General features: G+C 45.4%; 1 protein-coding gene and 1 long non-coding RNA gene across 2 annotated transcripts in view; both read left to right on the forward strand.

Annotated features, from left to right (window-relative positions):
• LOC110258060 (cyclin-dependent kinase 20) overlaps positions 1 to 15205 on the forward strand; it is a 30346-nt gene extending 15141 nt beyond the window's left edge. Inside the window, exon 5 of the mRNA XM_084994822.1 lies at positions 10401 to 15205. Coding sequence (XP_084850948.1) covers positions 10401 to 10614 — 214 coding nt within the window. The 3' untranslated portion in view covers positions 10615 to 15205. The remainder of the gene's footprint in view (positions 1 to 10400) is intronic.
• Positions 25 to 4578, forward strand: LOC146396264 (uncharacterized). Its single transcript, XR_014826594.1, has 2 exons — positions 25 to 458; positions 504 to 4578. It is a non-coding gene; the product is annotated as an uncharacterized LOC146396264 (long non-coding RNA).
• Positions 15206 to 25716: the final 10511 nt, after the last annotated feature.

Consider the following 25716-nt stretch of genomic DNA (forward strand, 5'->3'; position numbering starts at 1 on the left):
CAAAATCTGCAGATTCAAGAAGCTGTGTGAGGAGTTCCCATCGTGGCACAGTGAAAACGAATCTGACTAAGAACCATGAGGTTTCGGGTTCAATCCCTGGCCTACCTCAGTGGGTTAAGGATCTGGCATTGCCCTGAGCTGTGGTGTAGGTCGCAGATGGTTTGGATCTGGCATTTCTGTGGCTGCTGTGTAGGCCAGCAGTTGTAGGTCTGATTTGACCCCCCAGCCTGGGAACCTCCATATGCTGCGCATGCAGCCCTAGAAAAGACAAAAAAAAATTAAAAGTTAAAAAATAAAATAAAAAAAAAGTATCCATACAGAGATGCCACATTGCTTACTGGTGCAAAATATCTCTAATTCCTGTGATTTCTTGTTAGAAGCCATGGAGGCCAGAAGGAAATAGCACACCATTTTTTAAGTGCTAAGAGAAAGGAACTGTTAACAGAATTCTATATCCAGTGAGAATATCCTTCAGGAATGAAAGTGAAAAGAGATTTTCTCAGATGAAGGAATATCCTTCAGGAATGAAAGTGAAAAGAGATTTTCTCAGATGAAGGAAAACCGAGTGAATTTGTTGCCAGTGGATCTAATCTGAAAATTCCTAAAGGATCTTCTTGAGACAGAAGGGGAATGATAATAGAAAGAAGCATGGAATATCAAGAGTGAAAAAGAGGAATATCCAGGGTTGGTATTTGATGAGGATAAAATTATTCTCCACTGAGGTTTTTCTTTCTTTTTCTTTTTTCTTTCTTTCTTTCTTTCTTTTTTTTTTTTTTTTTTTTTTTTTTTTTTTTTTTTGTCTTTTCTAGGGCTGCTTCCCGTGGTGTATGGAGATTCCCAGGCTACAGGTCAAATGAGAGCTGTAGCCACTGGCCTATGCCAGAGCCACAGCAATGCCAGAGCTGAGCCACATCTGCAACCTACACCACAGCTCACAGCAATGCCAGATCCTTAAGCCACATGAGCAAGGCCAGGGATCGAACCCACAACCTCATGGTTCCTAGTCATATTCATTAATCACTGCACCACAACGGGAACTCCTCCACTGAGGTTTTAAAAATGATGTTTGATGTTTCAAAACAAAAAACTACTGTGGTATTTGAAGTGGTTCTCAATGTATTTGCAAACAATATTTAAAACAAAGTCAGAAACTACTAAAAAAAATGAGGTGTACATGGGCCAACTGAAAGAGCTTCCAATGGCCAAAGTGAAGCAATTTGACCAAGAAAATAAGTAATATAGTAGTAGTTTATAACCCAAAGTATAAAATAAATGGCTATGAATCCCTATTAATAAATAAATGACTAAATTAATAATTCAGACAATCAATAAGGAATAATAAAAATATTTTGTACAGAAGAATTCCAAATAACTTATGTAGGTACTCTGTTCTCAGGACGTGCAGCACAATTTCCTGCTTTTAACTGTAGACTGATTATCATGTCTTATTGTTAAAAAGGACAATATAGAAAGGGAATAAAAAAACAGTGGAAAAATCTAACAGGAGTCAAGGTCAACAACACAAGTGCTAAGTCCTTCCTAGAGTATGTGTATCATTGATATGTGAAGAGAATGGCACTTTACCTCTGTGATCTTCTCCCCAAAGTCCATAAACTGCATCTAATCATGAAGAAACATCAGGCATATTCCAAGCGGGGGACATTCTACAAAATAAGTGACCAGCATCCTCAAAACTGTCAAGGTCATCAAAAAAAAGGTGTCTGAGAAATTGTCACAGCCCAAGAGGGGCCTAAGGAGACATGACAACTAAAAGTAACTTGGTATCATAAATGGAATACTAGAACAGAAAAAACACATGAGGTGAAAACTAAGGAAGTTTGAATAAAAAGTATGGATTTTAAAGTATGGACTTCAGGAATTCCATACTTTAAATTGGCTTAGTGGGTTATGAATCCGACAGGGTCCATGAAGATGTGGGATCTATCCCTGGCCTTGCTCAGTGGATTAAGGATCAGAATGTAGCATCACTGCAAGCTGCAGCATGGGTTGCCATTGTGGCTGGAATCCAGCATTGCTGTTGCTGTGGCTGTGGCATAGGCTGGCAGCTGCAGCTCCGATTCAACCCCTAGCCTGGGAACTTTCTAGAGGCCCTAAAATATATATTTTTAAAACAGAAAGTATATACACATTTTTGTTTGTTGTGGTTGTTTTTTTTTTTTTTTTTTTTTTTTCCCCAGGGTTGCACTCGCAGCATATGGAGGTTCTCAGGCTAGGGGTCGAATGGCAACTATACCTGCCAGCTCACACCACAGCCACAGCAATGCAGGATCAAAGCCACATCTGAGACCTACAACACAGCTCATGGCAACGCTGGATCCTTAACCCACTGAACAAGCTCAAGGCTCAAACCTGTCTCCTCTTGGATGTTGTTCAGTGGACCCTGAGCCATGATTGGAACTCCTTTTTTTCTTTCTTTTTTCCTTTTTTTTTTTTTTTTTTTTTTTTTTTTGAGAGAGAGAGAGAGGGAGAATATGAACATGAGTGCATACCAAGGGAAAAAGAGTAAGAATGAGAATCTAACAGGATATAAACCTGGGTTTCAGGGAGTTCCCATTGTGGCACAGCAGAACCAAATCCAGCTAGTATCCATGAGGATTCGGGTTCTATCCTTGGCTTTGCTCACTGGGTGGAGGATCCAGTGTTGCCGAGAGCTGTGGTGTATGTCAAAGATATGGCTCAGATCTTGCGTCGCTGAATAGTGTCTGAGCGAGACAGACTGAGCGAGGTATTGAAGAGGCAAGAATGCTGAAGAAGCTTTGAAGTATGCTCATGGCAATGACCTAGGCTCATAGCAATGATCTTGGCTTTTAGGGAAGCAAAAGCTAGCACACTGGACCCTGAGGCCCAGTGATGCACCACCATGGCCTCTGATTTTATTTGCAATGTCTTGGGCACACAGTATGCAGGAGCGTTTTAGAACTGGCTGAGTCACTGGAAACAGAAATCAAGGAGGCAGTCACAGTACTCGATACTAGGAAGGGGAGGTGCCTTCCACCTTCCTCGGTCCTGTAGTATTGCTACTTCTCCTCTGCAGAGAAAACATAGCCTGAAGTGTGACAAGTTCTAGCAGGTGTGAGAAGGCTCCCCGCCTTCTTTAGCCCTCTGTGATTTGGAACTGCTCATTCTAGCCTTCACATGGAGTGTATGGTCTATATCAGGTTTTAGGATTTCATTATATTTTCTTGCCTTATTCTCAAATTATTTCTCTTTCCTTTATAATTATTTAAAAGTCCACCAGTTGGCTTCTCTAACCATTACAATTTGAGAGATGAGACCCTGTCTTCTCCCATAGGACTCAGCCTTACACTATCTCAGGGACCCGAGAGGCCAGGCCTCCTTCTCTATGCCTGGTTCACATCCTTCTGGTTGAATTCAAGCAGTGAGAGGACACATTTTCCTTTTGAAAAACAAAGTTGGCTGTGGACACACTCTGCAAGTGTACGTTTTCAACTTAGAGCTCTGTGCTCTTTGTTAAAAGCCCCCTTTGGGTTAATTATAAAGTGCCTAAATTATATTTGATTATTTCAGGAGAAAAATATGCACTAGGACAGTGTGTCTGTGCCTGCAAATCCACTGACTGACATTCCATTCTCTACATTTCACTTTTTCTCAAGAAATGTCCTAACTACATGTGTCATTCAAACAAACCAGTTGTGAGAGGCATTGGGAGAAAGCATGGAGTCCTTTCTAGGTTTCTGGGCTAAAATGTACTTTAAAATAGCCCCTCCACTCCTATAACTATCTCTTCCACCCCTGTGCATGTATGAGACCTTCCCTTATGAGATTCCATACTCATGAAAATATGGATAGGATGAAACCAACATGGGAGTACCATCCTGCATTGTGGCTCTACCACGTGGTTTGTGGAAGGAGAAACTGGCCTTTCATGGTTGCTGCATCTCATCCACTTTTCCCAGAATGGCTCCTGCTGCCTGAGTTGGTGACGGTAGGACTGGGCATCTTCCATCCCACCCTCTCCCTCAGGTCCTTTGTGGAACTGCTGCAAATCCACCCAAGATGGCATGTCTTCCCTTGGCATCTGTTCTGCAGCTGGGACAATCTCCATGGCATAACACAAAGGGCGATGTGGTTCATGTTGGAAAGCTCTTGAAGTTGAAAACTGCTTTAACAGGCCAAATCCTGGAAACTTGTTTATGAAATGTCCTCATAACTCTTCACGAAGCTGCACTGGGTACATCAACCCTCTATGGCTTGGAGGCAACTGTGAGATGTGAGGACACTCAGGAGGAAATGTCCATTTGTTTTCCAAGTTAGTTTAGCACAAGATCACTGTCACCCAAGCAATGGAACATGTTGCTATGGGAACTGCAAAGATGATAATGCTGCTTCAAAAGGTTGACAATTGGAAAAGCCTCTTTTTTTATGTCATGCCCATGGGATGCACATTTTGCTTAGATCATTACTGTTTAAAGTTTGTCCATATAAATTATTTGGGAGCAAGTAATTTGTGACTCTTAAAATACTTAGAATATTGAAATTTGGGGAAAAGTATTACCATCTAGGTGCATTAAAATCGCTTGTGTGCTGGAACTCTCACAGGCCTGATGGAGTCAAGTTGTTATCAGGAAGATATAAAATCTCCCTGCAAAGCCATGTGGAATGGCCCATCTCATTCATGTCTTATCCTGGATTCAGGCCACTGATGAATGGTTAATGCACAGAGTCTTGGTGCATTTCTTTTTTCACTTTCGTCTCCTGAAATTTCCTGCTTTCACAATATAGGTTACAGAACCATGACAGTCTCTTCATGAAACCATGACTGGAGCCACATGCCATATGCCCCCATGCATGTTTGTATCATTACACGGACATGGATGAGTGCATATTTATGTATGAGTGCATGGGTATATACATACCTATTCAGTCCTCATTGTCATGTGGTTGGGGTCTGTAGTCACCACAAACATGGAATCAGTGAACACTGAACCACTGCGCCCATGGGAAATTCAGGGTTAGGTTCCTGCCAGCCTCTGGTCACACCTTTTTGTCTCTTGATAAATACAAAAGCTTATTTTATGTGTGTTTCTGTTTAAAGACACCTTGTTTAATATACACTGTGGTTTCATTGGCACTGAACTCACAGCCAATTGCACTGTAATCCTATGTGTAAACAAAATGTATCTAACCAATGTATTTTCCCCCATAAAGTCCTAGACAACACTTCAGCACCGAACATGGGGGCCATTTGAAAGAGTTAAATCACACACACACACACACCACAAAAATGTGGGGAAATGTGGCACTAAATAGACCAGAGAAGGGGCATTTGCTTACAGTATGAGTGGAAACAGGAAGGCAGAGTTTTGCTTTGTTCAGCCTCAGCTGGAAATGTATTTGTAGGTAGATGAATTTTTCTCTTCTCTGCGTGTGTCCACATGTGAGCAAAAGCACCCCAAGCCCTGACTTGGGGTGACAAATACATTTTTAGTGAATAGGTGAATTCTCTGATATGGAATCTGTGACTAATGAGAACCAACTGTATGTGTATATATATAAAATCAATAACATCTTCCCACCAGATGGAAGATCCAGTGGTGAACCATGTGGAAGCCAGGGCAGACCTCTGCCAGCCAGAACATACTGTACACTTCCTGTCCCTTGAGCACTTCCTTCTTCTGAGCACTCTGGGAATGAGCTCCCCACTCCCTGGCTCCTCAAGCCCTGGCTTTTATCCTCCTCGCAAGGCACCTACAGTGTGTGTTGGAGTGATGCTTTCTCCAGGTGCATGACCTGTTATCCTTTTAGGCTGTGCAGATGTGGAGGGTGAGCCAGGGCCCCATGTTCAGGGCAGTTATCCACAGCTGGTGGGTGAGCCACGTGTGAGAAGATCTGCAATACGGAAATGCTTGCGTCAGGAGACTGGAGGTGGGCAAGGCTCATCTGGAAGATATTATTGGCCTGTCTCCCTTCCATGGCTTTCTTTTTGTCTGGGTTACTGGCTGCCCCAGCCATCATGCAGATGACAGAGGAATGAATTAGCAGTCTAGAGACTGTGCCAGGTCTTGCCTGTACAACCAGGGAGGAGTTGCTCTTCATGTCCTCATCTGTAGAACAAGGTCATTTGTTTAGGGAAATCCTATGGTTCTAAAGTCCTTTTTGAAAAAAAAAGAATTAATAATGTAATTCTGAGAAACTCGGATGGAATTGTGTAACAAGGTACTTGCATGCCATTTCAGAAACCCTGTTGTTGTGTGTGTGTGTGTGTTTTTTTTTCCCCCTTAGGGCTGCATCCATGGCATATGGAGGTTCCCAGGCTAGGGGTTGCATCAGAGCTGTAGCCACCAGCCTACACCACAGCCACGGCAATGAGGGATGCAAGCCACATCTGCAGCCTACACCACAGCTCACAGCAATGCTGGAACCTTAACCCACTGAGGGAGGTCAGGAACCCAACTTGTGTCCTCAGCGATGCTAGTCAGATTCATTTCCACTGAGCCACGTTGGGAACTTCAGGAGCCCTGTTCTTTATGAAAGTATTCAGGAGATAATGCAATATGTGCTTTATATCTTCTCCACTTCAAAGCTGATTCATTTGCATAAAAACTTTTTGGATGGTTTTTATGAATGTTTTGGGTTTTCAGAGTTAAAAGAATTTTTGAGTTGTGATAGCATCACAACCCCTAAAAATTGTTTAATAGCATCAAGATTAGGTAGGCCGTTTTGTTTGGGATTTTAGTAACTGAGAAAGTATAGGTTGTTAGCAGCACTCTGGAGCATGTACTACCCGTAGCACACGCTGTTAGTCACTAAAATTATACTGGTTCTAGACACAACAGGATTCCCATTTTTCAGTTGATGAAACCAAGGTTCAGAATGGCTAGGATGTCGGATACACTCTTCAAATCCAAGTATCCAGGTCCCATAACCTACATTCTTTTCCTTTGGCTTTGCAAAGTATAACACTCTAAATGTACATTAGATTTTATCGGCCAAATGTGGAAATTATGTTTTGCAATTTTTAGCTCCAGTGTAGTTACAAGATCTAGTATATGGGAATAAAGACATTGAGGAAGTAGACTTATTTTACTAGGAACCAACACCTCATCCCTTTTGCAGAACAAAATTAGACTTAAAGAAAACACCCAAGATGTTATTAAAAGAAACTTTCAAATATAGTTTTATATAATTCTGGTAGTATTGCTTTTAAGCTGGTAGATGCTATATATGTTAGTTGCCTTGTGCATCTACCAAGCGAAAAGCACTGTACTTAGCAAAATTGTCAGCAATTTATTTAGATGCCCTTTGACTCTCTGGTGAGCAATGAAAACATTCCCATCTACTCCTCAGGGAGAGTCTGAATGTAAACACATCATTCCTTCTGTTCAGCTCCTGGGCACCCTCTCTACCTTTCTGAGTCTTCTGTCCAAGTTGGTTACCTTGTCACCAACATCCCACTCATGAAAGGGTCAGCACTTCCCTGAGGACTGCTCACCATTGGTCACTTTTCTCTCCTCTCCCAATCAGGACTGTCTTGTCACATCACATCACATCACCTTTCACTCACCAAGTGTTTATGGAGCATTCAGCTCACGCCAGACACTATTCGAGGTACTGGGAACACAGCAAAGAGGACAGGAGAGTAAAATCCCTGCTTGGGGCTTACATTCTAGTGGAGAAAAGAGAAAACAAACAAGAGACGGGGACCGAGTGTTGCTGGTGGACCTGGCAGTGTGCTCCAGAGAGGGACCAGGAGGAGGAAAGGACACCTGAGTGGATGAGACTGAAGCTGGGGACCAGTGAGGGAGGGGTGGGAACAGTGTGGTTGTGGGGGACAGAGGACAAGGTGGAAGAGGCCTGGAGGGAGCAGGTGCAGGGAGGGACTGCAGGTGGCAGGTATATGGAGGGACTGTGAGCGGCCAGAGGCCCCGGGATGGTGGCCTAGGTGGGACCTGGCCAGCAGTGGGGAGCAGAGGGTAACCACTGTGGGTAGAGCTGGGGATGGGCCAAGGGAGCTGGACACGGTAGCTTCCAGCAGTAGGCACAGAGACCAGGTGGAGGCTGTGTTCCTGACACTTTCCAGTTGGGCCGCATCAAGGGTCCAACTGCCCCTGTGGCTCCTGCCCAGGGAAGGAAAGGAAAGCATTCTCCATCATCGAAGACAGGGGGCTGTGAGCTCCAAGCACGCACTCTGCAGCCAGGCGGGCCTGGGAGCTTCACAGGGTCTCCTCAGTCCATGGGGGGGGGGGGGGAAAGAGCCTCGGAAGGCCACACGGGGGAAGACGGGGCCTTAGCAGGCCCTGTGCGGGGGGGTGGGGGGGGAATCCCCCCTCGGTGGCCTGCGGAGAGGCAGGGCCTCGGCAGGCCGTGACCTGGGGGGGCGGGGCCTCGGCAGGCAGCGCGCGGGGAGGCGGGACTTCGGCAGGCCGCGCGCTGACAGCGGGGGCCTCGGCAGGCCGCGTGCCAGGGAGGCGGGGCCTCAGCAGTCCCTGTGCCGGGGGGGCGGGGCCTCTGCAGCACGTGTCCTGGGGGGCGGGGCCTCGGCAGGCCCTCTGCCGGGGGGGCGGGGCCTTGGTAGGCTATGTGACTGGGGGGCGCGGCTTCTGCGGGCTGAGCGGGGGAGGGGGGCCTCGGCAGGCCGTTTCCTGGGGGGGCGGGGCCTCGGCAGGCCGCGCGCGGGGAGGCGGGGCTTCGGCAGGTCGCTCTCTGACAGGTGGGGCAGGCCATATGCCAGGTGGGCGGGGCCTCGGCAGGCCCTCTGCCGGGGGGCGTGGCCTCGGCGGGCTATGAGACTGGGGGGCGCGGCTTCGGCAGGCCGAGCGGGGGAGGCGGGGCCTCGGCAGCCCGTTTCCTGGGGGGGCGTGGCCTCGGCAGGCCACGCGCGGGGAGGCGGTGCTTCGACGAGCAGCGCGCGGACAGGGGGTCCGCGGCAGGCCGCGTGTCAGGGAGGCGGAGCCTCGCCAGGCCGTGTGCCAGGGGAGCTGGGCCTCGGCAGGGCCTGTGCTGGGGGGGCGGGGCCTCGGCAGGCCGCGGGAGGCGGGGGCACACGGCTCACACCCAATCCCAGTCCGCTGCCATCTTGAATCGCGGTGTTGCTCTTAGTTTCCTCAGGAACCGTTAGTTTTTTAACGGCTGGCGCAGCTGCTTCCCTAACTGGGGTCTGCAGTGCAGGCGTGGTGTCTCTGCACTGCGCCCTGCAAGCAACTGAAACCCCGCCAAGCACAAAGGAAAAGAAAAGGTAGACTTTGCTTTATTTCCCAGACTGTACTTTGATGAGCAGGGAATTGTTAATGGGCTTTGTAGGTGACAGTTGAACTGCTGAGGAGAAGGAGGCCTGAGGAGGGGGGCAGAGGAGTCCAGGGCGCCAGAAGAGCCAGTGGGGAGCAGGTGGTGGTGCTGAGGGAGTGAGGGGGCGGTGGGGAAGACGGAGATGAGATGTGAGGGTGGTGGTGAGATGGGAGGGTGGTGATGAGGTGGGAGGATGGCGATGAGATGGGAGGGTGGTGGTGAAGTGGGAGGTCCCTAATGAGGTGGGAATAAGGCGGGGTGGATGGTGATGAGGTGAGAGGACAGCTAGAGGAAGTGGAGAAGGGGCTGACTGCAGGGCCAGCAGTGAGAGGGCTGTCACACAGCACAGGAATCTTGACAGGCATCCAGCTTGAGAGGAAAGCCTTCAGGAAGGAGCGGTGTTGGGTGTCATTCAGATGGGCCCAGTTATGGTAGATTGAGGACGTTATCAGCACTACTAAATATCAAATAGACAACCTATCAGCATCTTGTACGAACCTGTAATGGAAACGAATCTGGAAAAGACTAGATATACACATGCAGGGGTATAATGGAATCACTTTTCTGCACACCTGACACACAACATTGGAAATCCACTCTACTTCAATAAAAAAGTTATTCAGGAGGGGACAGGAGCAGAGTAATAATTAGATTATTGTGGTGACAGTCGCCAACTTCCAGCCCCCTTTGGTGCTGGGCTCCTCCTTCGTCCTCTCACAGGTGCGAATGCCTCTGACCCTCTGCCCAGACGTGACTCTTGCTAGAATGTCCATGTAAGAGGGGCTGTGACTCTTTAAAAGGAATTTTTCCCAGGTGGGGTCCCCAGGGTCCCAGGCCTGGCTTGCCAAGAGTGGTCATGAGGGGCCAACTCTCACAAAAGCCCTGGGACTGAGAAGGCCTGCATCAGCTTCCACTTGGAGCCATGGAGGTGGCCAGTTACAAATGCCTTTTTAATGTTGCTCCCAACACTCTGTAACATATCAGGCCATTGCTTCAGGTAATTTCATCGTGAGGCCACTTTCCATTTTATTTCTTATTTTCCTGAAGGGATATTGTCCTTGTCAAGCAGACAGGAGCTGACGAGGTGAGGGATCGTAACAATGTGTTATAACTTTGTAAAATTTCTCACCCAGCTCCCTCCCATCATCAACTCAAGACCTAAGATACCTGAAAAGCATCTCTTCTCTCCTCCTTTTTCTTCCTCTGGCTGGTCCTGACCAGAGGGCCCTAGTGAGAGCGGCTCCTGATAATGTCAGGATCTTCTTCGGAACCTGCAGCATAATTCATTTTCCCCGGAATGGATGTGGAGCCTCCCCGTGCTTCCAAATTGGGCTGCACCAACTCTGAGACTTCTGTGTTCCATTTTCTCAACGCTCCAATGAATTGTCAAGACAAAGCTTTGTGTCAAGATAGAGAAGCATCTTTTTCCAGGCCTGCATTTCTGGCTGGGAAACAGGAACCCAAATCCTAAATGTGTCTATTTGGTCAGCTTACAGTCCAAACAGCGATTTTGGAAATGCGGAGTTTGCAGAGCCTGATGCCTCTCCTGCAGTTTAAATCTGCACAGTTGTCACCAGTTACAGACTATGGCAGATGGCTTGCAGTGTGTAGAGGAGGACGATGGACAAGGAATCAAAGAGAGAAAAGAGCAGCGCATGTCCTGGTTCAGCTCCTCCAAGTTGCCATTAAAAGTGCATAATTTCACCAGACTCTAGCCTCAAAAATCCATGGTCAATTAAAAGCTGTCTCCGGTCAATGGGTTGTGACACAGAGTTTCTATGTTCTAGGGACACCTTCTACCCTTTAGACAGACTGCCTTTCGCCCTGAAAAATGGCATCCAAAGCCCCACTGTCAGCTAACAAGTGTGTAACTTGCATTGGGGGCACCTTCAGGTTTCATGGCATTTCCTGTCTCTTCACCATGTATAGGCTGTGTGTTAAAACTTCCGAAATCCCCTTTTCTGTTCTCAAGGGTTCCCACACCCCAGATGATGATGGAATCTGCAATTATAATAAGCAACTTCCAAACAAAATTGAGGGTCCTGCATTCCTTACAACCATTGCTCTTTTCCCTATACTTCTTCAAACTGGCCCAAGACATTTTAAGGCTGCTGTCTTTGGCTTCTGTGCAGAAAAGAGTGCCTCCTTGTTTCTTCATCTGCTGAAGATGGACCTAGTCCCTTCTCATTTCTTAACCTAAGCTGTGAACCTTTTGCTAATGACGATTTGTAGTCTGAGCTCTCTGGGGTCCAGAGAGAGCTCTGCAGGTGCCTGTCAAATGCTCCACCTGAGAAAGACCAAGCCAAGCTAAATCAAGCACCATGGCTTGACTCAGCTTTCCAAGTTCTGCAGCAGAACAGCAGCCCCCCACCCCCACCAGGAACAGAACCTCCCATCAACAGCTTCCTCGCTCCCCCTGGGTTTCTCCCAGTAATTTTTTGAAGATTGCCCGGGGCTGCCAGCCTCATCTGCCTTTTCACTTGGCTCGTTCCTCCTCTCCCAGCTATTTGCTAAAATACAGGGCTTCCTCCCCCTCTTGTTAGAACAAAACTTGCTAGGAAGTTGACCCTAGTCTTCTGAGGATTCCTCGAGTTGTCCCAAACCTGTCAGGTAATTTGTAAGTTTGTTAGTTTAAGTGGCAGAGCTAAAGGCTTTTCTCTAACCAACTGACTGGTTGGTTTCCCCTCTGCCTCTGAGCAAGCTTCATTCTAGAGTCAGAGATGTCCAGGCACAGCCTTCTGAGTACACTCTCCTCTTGACTTTGAAATCTTCACTGGGCTTTGCCTGCATCTATGCTGGACGATGAGCCTCGGCAACACATGAGGACTTCCATGCCTCACTGGTCAGCACCACTGTGCTGCTGGGCTGGAGCCTCCATCCTCCATTCCTATATCCATGCCTACTTTTCAGGCTCACTGGTGAAGAAATAGGATGAGGAAGCAGGAAAGGATCAGAGGCAAGGAGCATGGTCTCACTGACAGTCCATAAGCCTGAATATCTGAGTTTCAGCTCCTTTTATGCAGGTTTCACAGCGGAGAAACTGAGCCCACCCAATCCTCATTCTGTCTTCACACCACAAGGCTGGCATGGGCAGAGTGCCATCAGGAGAGAACACAGCTCCCACCATGGAGAACCCCTCTAAACTTGCTTGCACCAAAGTCTAGTTCCAACAGCATGTGGCCTGTGGAAAATGCAGCTGCGGTCAGTAACTGAGGCTCTCAGACAGCCTTGCCCTTGCATCCTAGCTCCTGGCACATGCTCCTTCCTGATTCGCCTACCATGAAGCACGTGACCCCTCTGATGAAACACATATGTGATGACTGACATCCTGGGTCCCTCCCCATGAGACATAGGCCCCTGCAGTCACTGGACCACAGTTCTCCCCCACCGAAGGACCCTGCAGGCCATGGAGCACCATGGCTTACAGCAGGGTTTTGGCCCCCATCACTAATGTCATCCCACTAAGTATGTGCCAAGAAGACTCTTGTTAAGCCTAGAACCTAATTTGATATGTGGAAGATCCATCTTCACATAAGACCTCAGACTGGTGACAGTTTGGTTTACAGAGAGAGGGTCACAGTCCCAGAGGAGAGATCTACCCAGCAAGGGTGCTCAATGAGGAAGACAGAGCTTTATCCCCTTATTCCTGCAGCATCCACCCTTGACCTTCATGGTTCACATTGGCCTCAGGCTTTCTCCCAGGGTTGAAGTGAGTGTGTGGGTGTTGTTCTGTACCTCTCCTAGGTCTTAATTATACAGCCAGCACTCAGCCTCCTCCCACACTCTGGCCCCTCAGTCAGCCCTGGACACCTAATGTGGTTATGACAGACATGCAGCTGCTGTGACAGCCCCTGCCAAGTGACAAGACCAGCCTTCCCAGTGAGTCCACTCAGGACCTGAGGCATTGCTGAGCTGGCTTGCTGCCTCCAGCAGCACTCAGTCAGGTGATGGTCCTTCCTCACCCAGCAGAGCCAGGCTCTCCTGGACAGTTAACATGGAATTTGGAGGGAATCTTGTGCCTCAAAGAGCATCACTCTTCTGGGGAGAGAAGAGGAATGCATGTGACAATATTAAAGCCAAGGCTGTGTGGTGAAAGTTTAATAGAACAAATATATGGCTGGCTGGCTGAAGAATGATAAAATCACTCTGATGATGAGGACTTTACTGCACTGGTTTCCAGACCCTTGTTTGCTAAATAAATTTATTTACTTGGACTCCAAGCTACTGGGTGGCCTTGGTCAAATGACTCCACTTCTTCCAGCCATTGTTTCTTCATTGTAATCTGAGAGGATGGGGCTCTGTGAGTGGTTCTTGGAGTGTCCTCATACTGGAGGAGGAAGTCTTATGTTTGTGGAGCTTAAATACTCTTTACCAGTCATTGAGCATGTTTTCAGGGAGTACAGAGTTGACCCTAGTCTTGCTGCTCTGGTGCTGGTGGCAGGAAGCCATTGTTGCTGCCTTCCAGGACATTGTTGTCCGATGGGGAATGTGTGATGGGCTCTTTCTAAATCCCCTGACCAACCCCTCCCCCTGGTCAAATAAATTCCAAAACTATTTTAAGAAACCTCTGAAAGACTGAGATGAAAGTATTGTACTGTAGATGTCCCCCAGATGACTCACTTATTGGTTGATGAATTTTATAATGTGTGTTGTGATTAGATTTATTCTAAGATCATAAGTCCTTTCTTATGAAATGTACATGCAGCTAGCACCCATGTCTGCATTATTCTCTGGGACTTGAGTAAGAATCTTGTTTGAAAGTCACTGCTATCAGGAAGCAAAGTGTTTGGGGTGTGTGCAGCCTGAGCGTGGCCAAGAGTTGAGTCCCTCTGGTTCTTACAGCTCTACCAGATAACCTGCTGTCACATAACCTACTGGGATGTTTCATCCATGTAGAGTATGTCAGCAGCTGTCCAGTGGGGCCTAGAGAAGCTCAGTTCAGAAAGGAGTGTGGAGGAAGGGATCGCTAAGGTGGGTATGGGGTCCAGAACAGGGCTCTGTGAGGGGAACCCAGGAAAGGTGTCTGTGTCAAGACTGATCACCCCACAGCACCATTGGATTGATTGAGGGAGGGAGAGTGTGATATGAGAAATAGCAAACTCAGGATTGCTTTGGCGATTCTGGGTCTTTTGTGGTTCCATATAAATGTTTGAATTGTTTGCTCTAGTTCTATGAAAAATGTCATGGGTAATTGGATAGGGATTGCAGTGAATCTGTAGATTGCTTTGGGTAGTATGGCCATTTTTACAATATTGATTTTCCCAATCCAGGAACATGGAATATCTTTCCATTTCTTTACATCCTCTTTGATTTCTTTGATTAAACTTTTATAGTTCTCGGCATATACGTCCTTTACCTCCTTGGTCAGGTGTATTCCGAGGTATTTGATTTTGTGAGGTGCAATTTTAAAAGGTATCATAAGCAATCCTGAGAGACAAAAACCAAGCATGGGGCGTAACTCTCCCAGACTTCAAGAAATACTACAAAGCCACAGTCATCAAAAGAGTATGGTACTGGTATCAAAACAGACAGACAGACCAAAAGAACAGAAGAGAGAATCCAGAAATAAACCCTGACACCTGTGGTCAATTAATCTTTGACAAGGGAGGCAAGAACATAAAATGGGAACAAGAAAGTCTATTCAGCAAGCATTGCTGGGAAACCTGGACAGCTGCATGCAAAGCAATGAAACTAGAACACACCCTCACACCATGCACAAAAATAAACTCCAAATGGCTAAAAGACTTAAATATGAGACAGGACACCATCAATCTCCTAGAAGAAAACACAGGCAAAACACTCTCTGACATCCACATCATGAATATTTTCTCAGGTCAGTCTCCCAAAGCAATAGAAATTAGAGCAAAAATAAGCCCATGGGACCTAATCAAACTGAAAAGCTTTTGCACAGCAAAGGAAACCCAAAAGAAAACAAAAAGACAACTTACAGAATGGGAGAAAATAGTTTCAAATGATGCAACTGACAAGGGCTTAATCTCTAGAGTATATAAACAACATATACAACCCAACAGCAAAAAAAGGCATTCAATCAATGGAAAAATGGGCAAAAGACCTGAATAGACATTTCTCCAAAGAAGATATACAGATGGCCAACAAACACTTGAAAAAATGCTCAACATCGCTGATTAGAAGAGAAATGCAAATCAAAACTACCATGAGATACCACCTCACACCAGTCAGAATGGCCCTCATTAATAAATCCACAAATAACAAGTGCTGGAGGGGCTGTGGAGAAAAGGGAACCCTCCTGCCCTGTTGGTGGGCATGTAAACTGGTACAGCCACTATGGAGAACAGTTTGGAGATACCTTAGAAATCTATACATAGAACTTCCATATGACCCCACAATCCCACTCTTGGGCATCTATCCGGACAAAACTCTACTTAAAAGAGACACATGCACCCGCACGCTCATTGCAGCACTATTCACAATAGCCAGGACATGGAAACAACCCAAATGTCCATCGACAGATGATTGGATTCGGAAGAGGTGGTATATATACACAATGGAATACTACTCAGCCATAAAAAAGGATGACATAATGCCATGTGCAGCAACATGGATGGAACTAGAGAATCTCATCCTGAGTGCAATGAGCCAGAAAGACAAAGACAAATACCATATGATATCACTTATAACTGGAATCTAATATCCAGCACAAATGAACATCTCCTCAGAAGAGAAAATCATGGACTTCGTGGATAGACTTGAGGCTGCCTGATGGGAGGGGGAGGGAGTGGGAGGGATCGGGAGCATGGGCTTATCAGACACAACTTAGAATAGATTTACAAGGAGATCCTGCTAAATAGCATTGAGAACTTTGTCTAGAAACTCATGTTGCAACAGAACAAAGGGTGGAGGAAAAAATGTAATTGTAATGTATACATGTAAGGATAACCGGACCCCCTTGCTGTACAGTGGGAAAATAAAAAAATTAAAAAAAAAAGAAATAGCAAACTCAAGGGGTTCCTTTTGTGGCACAGTGGAAGCAAATATGAATGGTATCCATGAAGATGCAGGGTTGATCCCTGGCCTCACTAAATGGGTCAGAGATCTGGCATTGCCGTGAGCTCTTCTGTAGTTCATAGACATGGCTTGGATACCTCATTGCTGTGGCTGTGGCTGTGATGAGCAGCTGTAGCTCTGATTAGACCCATAGCCTGGGACCTCCCCCATGCTGCAAGTGCAGCTGTAAAAAGCAAAAGACAGAAAAATAGCAAACTTGGTATATGAGATACACACATATATATTTTAGATTTCTTACATGTATAGCCATGGCACTGACAGTTGATAAAATGGGTTCGTTGATAAAAATCATAGGTATTGGCAAGATTCTTATGTTTTTTAAAGAGATTAATACATATAAAAGACTAGAACTGTTAAGGAATGAATGGCTTAGGAATAACAATTAATTTCCTAGTTGTGAAAACAGCCTCTCTGCCTAGATTCTGTAGGCATGAGTAGAATAAAATGTCAAGTTTTGGGGGGCGGTTTTTGGCTCTACCTGCTGCATAGAGAAAGAGGCCAGGGACTGAATCCCACCTAAGCTGGAACTGTGGAAATGCCACATCCTTAACCTGCTGCACCCCAGTGGGAACTCCACAAGATGTCATTCCTTACAAATTTTCTAAAATTTAATCTTTTCCCCATTTCAAAGTACTCTCCTCTATTGGTTGAAATTAGTAAGTTTTTTTATAAAATTGAATAGCAAGAGGACACTGGCTACACACACGTTCCAAGTGGCTTGTCTCCCTTCTAGAAACAACCAACCTGCCTGCTGCCATCCTACTTCCCCAACCAGAGCAAGTTCTCTATAACCACCTCCAAGCAGCTGTCCTCCCCAGGGCAGGCTCAGGTTTCTATAGGCCCCCAGGCTTCCCAGGGGAGATGACCCTGGGGTGCAGTGCTCTCACCTTCCTCTCCTTCAGTCCAACTTCATGTCCACAGTGAAGTATCACAATGGAAACCAGGGATTTGAGGGAGGCCCTTTCTCTTGGAAAACAGCCCCTGTCTAGAGGCTTACTGCCTTCTGAAGCCATTCCCACAGGCATGGGCCTGGACCACCACGGGCTGGTGGCCTCAACGTGGACAGTCAAGAGCAGGACCCAGCGAGGGACCTGCCCCAACAGATGCTCAGGACGCAAGTAAAGGAGCCCAAGTTTGAATCTCAACAGTAGAATGCGGGCCTCCAGTCATTCTGCAGTGGGGGAGGGGCTGAGGGCAGGTGAGCCTGGGTGGGGGTGGGGTGCCATTCCATGCTGGCCTCTACAGGGAGGCAAGAACCAGACGTTTCTTCCACCTTATGCAGGGGCCAGACAATTGTCAAGTGCCTCGTCAGGCAATGTATGTGTTGGTTTTCAGAGTCACAGCACCAAGGTTTGTCTTGATGTTCCCTTTCCCTTTGTTATTCATCAACTTGTTTGTTGTCCTTCAACCCCCTCAGCTTCCGTCCTGGCTCTTGGCTTCCTTCCCCAGAGGCCAGACTTTCTGAACAAAATTCACCTTTTATCATCTGATAACCACTTGGGTTTTCATGGCCACCTGGAACCCAATGTTTATGGTTTGGCTTCTCTCAGCAGACCCACCATTTGTGATTGGTGTGTGTCCGTCTTTGCTAAGGAAGCTGTCCTTGTGTGCCAACCAGCATCCAGCAGGACCCACCTTCCTCATGTTCCCTTGTGCTGGAAAGGCCCAGCCTATCCAAAAAGCCGCTGCACAGCCCACGTGTCCAAGACCAGAGATCAGTGTGATGTGTTTCCCGTATGATGACATTGCTGGTAAGTATTGTATGTTTTACCTTTTTAATGATTGAATGTAATATTCTCCACAAAACCTCCCTTCTCAGGGTTCACAATCCACTTGTGCAAAATAGAATATGCAGTGTTGAGTCCTCCTCCCCCCTCTTTCCCCTGTCCACTCAGTCCTCGTTCCCACTGGTAATCAGTGTTACCTGTTTCATTCACATCTTTTCAGAGATCTTTTGGGCAAGGAACATTGAATGCAACCCATTTGCCTTTTCAAAAATTATTTCTTTGTCTCTGAAAATTAAAATGTGCACAGGGATGTAAAATGTTGGAGGATAATGTGAGAAAGCGATTATATATATATAATATATGTGTATATATATGTGTGTATGTATGTGTGTGTGTGTGTGTGTGTGTCTGTATGACAGGGTCCTTTGCTGTACAGTTGAAATAGACAAAGCATTGTAAATCAACTGCAATGGAAAACTTAACAATTATAAGGTAAGAGTTCATCTTGAAAAAAAGTAAAAAGGAAAAATAGAAAATTAAATCTTGTCTCCGTATATCTGAGTATATTATTTTTGTCACCTTCATACTGCCATTGTGGCTCCTCTGTTACTGGACTAACCTTTATTATGGGAGTTTCTACATTTTCTTGAAATTCAAGGAACTGAAAGAACAGAGTGTTCAAACCCAGGCAATATCAAAAGTAAATATCCAGCTCCATTTGAATTTTTCATTTCCCATACACAGTGCCTGCCTTTAGCCTTAACTCTGTCCTATGCAACATTTTGGACATATCTTTACTGAAAGTTCTTTCCCTATTTATCTGAAATTTACCTTTCCCTCAGCATCAGCATTTATCTGGCAAGACTAGCCAAAAAGGGTAACATATTAGGCGCTTAGTAGTGAGCAGTTCTAGAGAGGATGAGAACTTGGACTAGAACCTGAAATGTGCATTTTGGTCCAACCCAAAATAAAATGGCAAAGGGACCCCAAATCTGCAGGATGAAATGTCAATGGAAGAGGCAGGATATAGGATTGAGTGTTTGTGCTTCATGGGGTTAAGGACAGAAATAAGGGACAAGAAGACAAGTTAATGTACTAAATATCCCAGAGATCTGGGGTTTTTTTTTGGTCTTTTATTTATTTTCCTTTTTAGGGCCAGACCTGCAACATATGTGAGTTCCAGAATGGGAGTCAAATCGGACCTACGGCTACAGGCCTATGGACACCCACAGCAATGTGGGATGCAAGCTGTGTCTGTGACCTACAGCATAGCTCAAGGCAACACCAGATCCTTATTCCTCTGAGGGAGGCCAGGGGTCAAAAGTGCAACCTCATGTGTACTTGTCAGGTTCATTTCTGCTGAGCCGCAATGGGAACTCCTTATATTTCTAGGATTTAAAAAATCAACTACCCATGAAATGCATGTGCACCTTGAGAGAGTGCCGGTATTTTATCCACCATTGTCCACTCTCCTTTTGGACAAAGCCAATCCCATCTAAGACCTGGTCTGCAAGCCCTGCTTATAAGCTTGTGAATTTCCTGTCCGCATCCCATAGCCTTCCACTTTAGAATCTAGGCTCATCATTACCTATGGTCCCATCTGCATCCCTTAGAAAACAAAACAGAGACACAAATGAGAAACAGTTCTCTGACTCTTATTTTCATGTTGGGAATTAATGTCACCTCATCACTCTCCTAATGATATGAATGAGTATTCATGTTTTGTGTGGTGAGAAGAGAGGACAATTAGGAAACTCATCAAGGGAGATGAGGGGTGAAAACCTAATAGGACTGCAACCAAATCTCTTGGGAGGTGAAATTCATTCTCTGCTGTAGCACCACTACAATTCCTACTGATGTTAGGGTGTCGGGGAAGGCAAGAGAGGTTTATAAGGAGTGTCCCACATTGAGAAAAAGACTTGGGAAGATGCTTCAGAAGCTTCTTACCCCTTGCAAAGAAAAATGGACTCAAAAGAGAGTGAGAGGATTTCAAGCAATATCATGGTGAGCTTTCTATCAAGTACCTCTTGATGGGGGATTGAAAAAATAAACAATTTGGAAATATTTCTCTGTATTTGAGCTCTTGTAATGAAAATTTTAAATGTTTTTCAACCAATAACTTCATATGAGAGGATTGGTGAGGCAGGCATTGTACCCAGGCTCTCAAGAAGGGCAGGCTTCTTGTTGTCTCCTCCCCTTGTTCCACCATTCAACCGATTATTTACAAGATGCTCACTCATCGCTCTGATATAGTATTTGAATGCATCTTCTCAGGGACCCTGATAGAAAATCACATTGTGGAAAAGTGACATTCCCAATTCTGCAATCAATTTTTGTTTACTACCTCAAAACCCTACATCCTAGAGGCAGAGATAATCAAATTAGCTGAAATGTAATTAGGGAAAACCAGTCATGCATGTGGGTGTCTCAATGTCTTTTGGACCCTTATCTGATTATTCCTGCAGAGAGCTTCAGGGCAGGCACTGACAGCTGAGGAGAAACATCTCTGGAAATGGATCACAAGCATCAGAAGACAGGTAATTTCCCACTTGCTGATGGAAATTTAAAGGCACTGAGAGATTCCAGGTTTGTGTCTTGTGGACGTTTCAAGTCTGTGCCCTTGGGTGCTCTTGGTGTTGTTAGATGTAAGGGGTCATGAGAGGTATCCTGTTGATGAAGAAATGCTCCAACGTTGCAGCTAACCGGAGAACGGTCCTGATGGTTCACATTTCTTTGCAAAGTATGACAATGTCAGGTCAGTAAGTTGAATCTGCTCCTATTTATTTGTTGGTTGATTGCCAACGGAAATTCTGTGATGTAGTCAAAGAAGTAGGGAGGGAGAGTACAAATGTTCCCAAAGTACCTGCTGTGCTGTAATTGGCCAAGATTGTCAAGTTTACTTCACAAGGATAACCAAAACCTTACAAAGGAAACACCTATGAATCAACCTTTATTGAAAAACTTCCATGCATTAACTAACTACACTGAGAGCAAAACATTCGAGTAGAACAAATGCATTTGGAAAAGCTCTAGGCATGGAAACAGGAGAAAGTTCTCTCAGAGTGTTTTCCATGTCTACAATTCATTGCTAGAAATTCTTTTTAATGGAACCCTAAGGCTTGCTAGGTAAAAGGACCTAATATTTCTAGAAAAAACAGTAAGCAAAACTAAGGAACTGCAGCCCAAAGGGCATGAATGCCCTTGGCCCAAATTGAGGATACCGTGCTTAGGCTGGAGCTCTCCAAACTCTTTCATGGGGATCATATCTAAATGGACAGTTTTCAAGTTTGCAATTTGAATGTGGGAGATCATCTCACAAGAGAGAGGTTAAAGAGGAGAAGGTCAGAAAGATCGCAATGAGAAGACATATCAAAAAAAAAACTCCCCAGAGGATGCCAATTCTCCATTATATTCCTCTCATGCAAGAATTCCTGGGCTAGGTATTCACACATCCCACGCCAGCAACCATGCACATGTCCACTAGTGGCTAGGGCTGTCAGGTGCAGGGACTACACTCCACCAACTGTTCCCAGTATCTGTTGAGGTGGGTCTGCTTGGGAATCCAGTAGCGCATGCATGAGGGCAGAGGGTGGTTTCCCAATGGGTGGCCCGCCTGGGGGTGGGCCAGACATGGCAGCCTTTCCACTTAATTCTGTGAAGGCCCTGGTAAGGCATATGGGGACTTTTCACGTGTTGGGTGTGAGCCCTCAGCACTCTTTTTCACTCTGTAGGATATCTGGGCCCTCCTCTGTGTGGGTTCATGCCAGCATGGAGTTAAGGTCCGGAGCAGTGTTTCACCACAGTTTATTGGCAGCACTGTGGGTCAGGCTGCGTGAAGACTTGAGTGATTGCAGGGCCTCCAGAGGCAGGTGCATAAAGTTTGTGGGCCATTAAAATGTGTGCCATTGCAGCATGCAGTTCTCAAGAGTAGGAAAGCTAGACAGAAACATTTCCAACTGGAAAACCCTCATGCACTTCCCAGGAAGTAGCGCAGGTCACTGGAAAATCAGTGAAGAGCCAAGGTACATGATCATAGTTTCATTGGTATCTCCTTTAGAACATAAAAATTACTGTCAATGCTCATATTCAAAAGGCATGCTTGGGTCCATGGTGGGGACAACTTTCCTGAATGTAGTGCTCACCAACTCTTTGTAGTCTGATGTAAATCATGAATGATGCACAAGCCTAGATGGGGTTCAGACATATTTGATAGGTTGTTGGGAGTCTGGTGGATGGTCAGATATCTGGGTTGCTTAGGTCTATGGATATGTGTGTATAAGGGGAGTTCATGCCTGTGTTTTGGTGAACGTTTTTTAAGGGTGAGTGTTATATTTGAAGGGTTTTGAGATGTAACAGAGGCACTCTCAAGGAGCTGGTGTTTAGGTGTTTGTAAGTTGGTGTTCAGGGGAATATTTGGCACATGGTGTTTTCACCCATGATTTTTGGGATTGTGTGTCTAATGGTGGACTTGGATTATCTGCCTATGCATAAGGGCCATGTTTGGTCATTACGGGGGTCTGTTCATTTGGGTGTACAATCCATTTATGTTGTATATGTGGGGAATGTAGTGAAACTCTGTGGCTGGTACTTCAACCCAGCCAAAATTGAGAGTGGGACTTGAATCAACCTGCACGGTAGTTTGGCACTTGAACCCAGATCCCAAGTTAGGAGTGGACTGGAACACAATGATTATTATTTTTTCTTTTTTTGGTTTTATCTGCTACATGTGGAGGTTCCCAGGCCCAGGATTGAATGCCACAGCAGCGATCTGGATGGCTGCAGTGACAAAGTTGGATCCTTAACCTTCTGTGCCACAAAAGAATGACTCGAACTCCTCAAAACCACTGTCTTTTAAGGAAAAACCTCTCTCCCAGTGTCAGGACTCATGAAGCTCAGGCTTTTCTGACTCATTGCAGAATGAATTCAGCTTGAGACAAAGCAGCAGGCAATGAGTGAGTTTTTTAGCATAAGACACTTATGAGAGAGAGAGAAGCAGGCTGGCAAGGGAGCAGAGCAGCCCCAAGAACCAAGAGAGCTCCATTTCTATAATCCAAGGAAAAGAGGAGAAGGGAGAAGTCTGCCTTCTTCCTCATTTGGGGGCAGATGGCAAGGCTTACATCTTTTGTCCCTCGCTTTGCCCCTACATGGCTTAACCAGGTCAGTCAACCATGCTATTGAAGTCCTGTGTGTATTACCAGGAGTGTGGTAACATGTACAATATGGCAATTCATCTCAGGTTTTAAGCTAATGTCCCCATTTACCTAGTTTTGTCCCCTGTCATCTATATTTCTGTCTTGGGTATGTGAAAAAATGCTGCTTTTCAAGGACTACTAACTCCATGACTTCATGCAACAGGATTTACTCTTCCTATGTGTTGTCCTATGTTTTAAGTATGGGGGTTTGTGTCTGACACATAGAGGCCCCTGGTCTTCCTTCAAGTTAGTGTAGATCATAGCTGGGTTCCATTCCTTGAGTGCTCCTCAGCTTACACCAGTTCCCCAAACTCTGTTAAACCTTGTCTTTCACCCCCAGTGGGACTTTTCATGTATTTTAAGTATCCGAATCTATCCTTATCTTTAGGATGATTATTTGTGTATTTGTAGCATGTTGTATGCTTCTTGGCTTTTCTGTGTAGCAGTTTTTCAGGAGCTGTGTGTGTGTCTTTTGATGTATTTAGGGCAAGTCTGAAACTTTTATGAGACTGGTGAATATTCCATAGGTGGCTCTCCTGTGTTTCTGTGCTTCTGTATTTGCATGAAGGCTGGGTGGGGGGGGGGAGTGTGATTTTATGTATATGCAGAGCATGTATTATATGTGTATTTGGTGCTAAATGCATAGGGGTTATACGTTGCCATATTTGTAGTGTCCTGGGTAATTGTGGGTATATTTGGGGCTTGTGGAGAGGAGTTGTGTGTATGAGTTTGTGTGTGTATTCAAGGGGCACGGTCATTTGGTAGAATATTTGCTGGGGCTATGCACTTGTATTTTTCAGTAGGGAGATTTTAGGCCTAAATATTTGGGGAAGTGCACATGTGTGTTTCTTTGTTATTTATTATTTATTTATTCATTTTTTTTTTTTTTGCTGTACAGCATGGTGACCAAGTTACACATACATGTATGCACAGGTTTTCATCGCATTGTTGTGTGGCAATGTAAGTATCTAGACAGAATTCTTAATGCCACACAGCAGGATCTCATTGTACATCCATTCCAAGATCAATAGTTTGCACCTGTTAACCCCAAGCTCCCAATCCCTCCCACTCCCTCCCTCTCTCCCTGGGCAGCCACAAGTCCATTCTCCAAGTCTATTATTTTCTCTTCTGTGGAAATGTTCATTTGTGCTGTATATTAGATTCTAGTTATAAGTGATGTCCTATGGTCTTTGTTTTTCTCTTTCTGACTTATTTCCCTGAGGATGAGAGTCTCTAGTTCCATTCATGGTGACACAAATGGCCTCATGTCCTTTTTTATGGTTGAGTAGGATTTCATTGTGTATGTATACCACATCTTCCCAATCCAATCATCTGTTGATGGACATTTGGGTTGGTTCCCATGTCTTGGCTATTGTGAATAGAGCTGTAATGACCATGCAGGTGCATGTGTGTTTTTCAAGGAAGGTTTTGTCCGTATGTATGCTCAAGAGTGGGATTGTGGGGTCATAGGGTAGTTCTAGGTATAGATGTCTAAGGTACCTCCATATGGTTCTCCATAGTGGCTGTACCAGCTTACATTCCCACCAACAGGGCAGGAGGGTTCCCTTTTCTCCACACCCCCTCCAGCACTTGTGATTTGTGGACTGATGAATGATGGCCATTGTGACTGGTGTGAGGTGGTATCTCATGGTCGTTTTGGTTTGCACTTCTCTAATAATCAGGGATGTTGAGCATTGCTTCAGGTGCTTGTTGGCCATCTGTGTATCTTCCTTGGAGAAATGTCTCTTCAGGTCTTTTGCCCATTTTTCCATTGGGTGGTTGGCTTTTCTGCTGTTGAGTTGCATATGTTGCTTGTATATCCTAGAGATGAAGCCCTTGTCCATGGCATTGTTTGAAACTATTTTCTCCCATTGTGAAAGTTGTCTTTGTGTTTTCTTGCTGGTTTCCTTTGCTGTGCAAAAGCTTGTGAGTTTGACTAGGTCCCATTGGTTTATTTTTGCTCTTCTTTATGTTGCCTTGGGAGAAGGACCTGTGAACATATTCATGAGGTTGATGTCAGAGAATGCTTTGCCTATGTGCTCTTCCAGGAGTTCGTATGTGTGTTTCTAATGGAGAGATGAGGTTCTGTGTTTATTCAGGGGAGTTGGAGACTTGCATTGATGTGTAGGAGAAATATGGGCTATGGTTATGTGTTAGTAGATGCAGGTGTGTGAGCTGGCTCCTCTTATCATTTGATAGATGGAAGTCACTTCATATGTGGTTTTCTGGAGATATGTCCATGGGTCTTACTTGCATATCCATGTTTGTATGTCTATCACCAGGTGCATGACTGCCCAAGTCTTGTTTGCATGGCTTGGAGTTGTTAGGAGTGTGCAAAGTATGTGCCTTTGGAGAATGCTAAGGTGTTATGTGTTTGTTGCTAATGTGTTTGTTAATAGGTACTAAGAGATGGTCTGTCTGTGTCTATCCAGGGGAGGGCAAAAACATACATACATTTGACACACATACACTTAGAGTGCCCT

This window comes from Sus scrofa, chromosome 14 (assembly GCF_054392235.1).
Source record: "Sus scrofa isolate SSC_HxYL_T2T_F1_AM1 chromosome 14, Sscrofa_HxYL_maternal_Yorkshire_Landrace_v2.0, whole genome shotgun sequence".
In the NCBI taxonomy this organism is placed as follows: Eukaryota; Metazoa; Chordata; class Mammalia; order Artiodactyla; family Suidae; genus Sus; species Sus scrofa.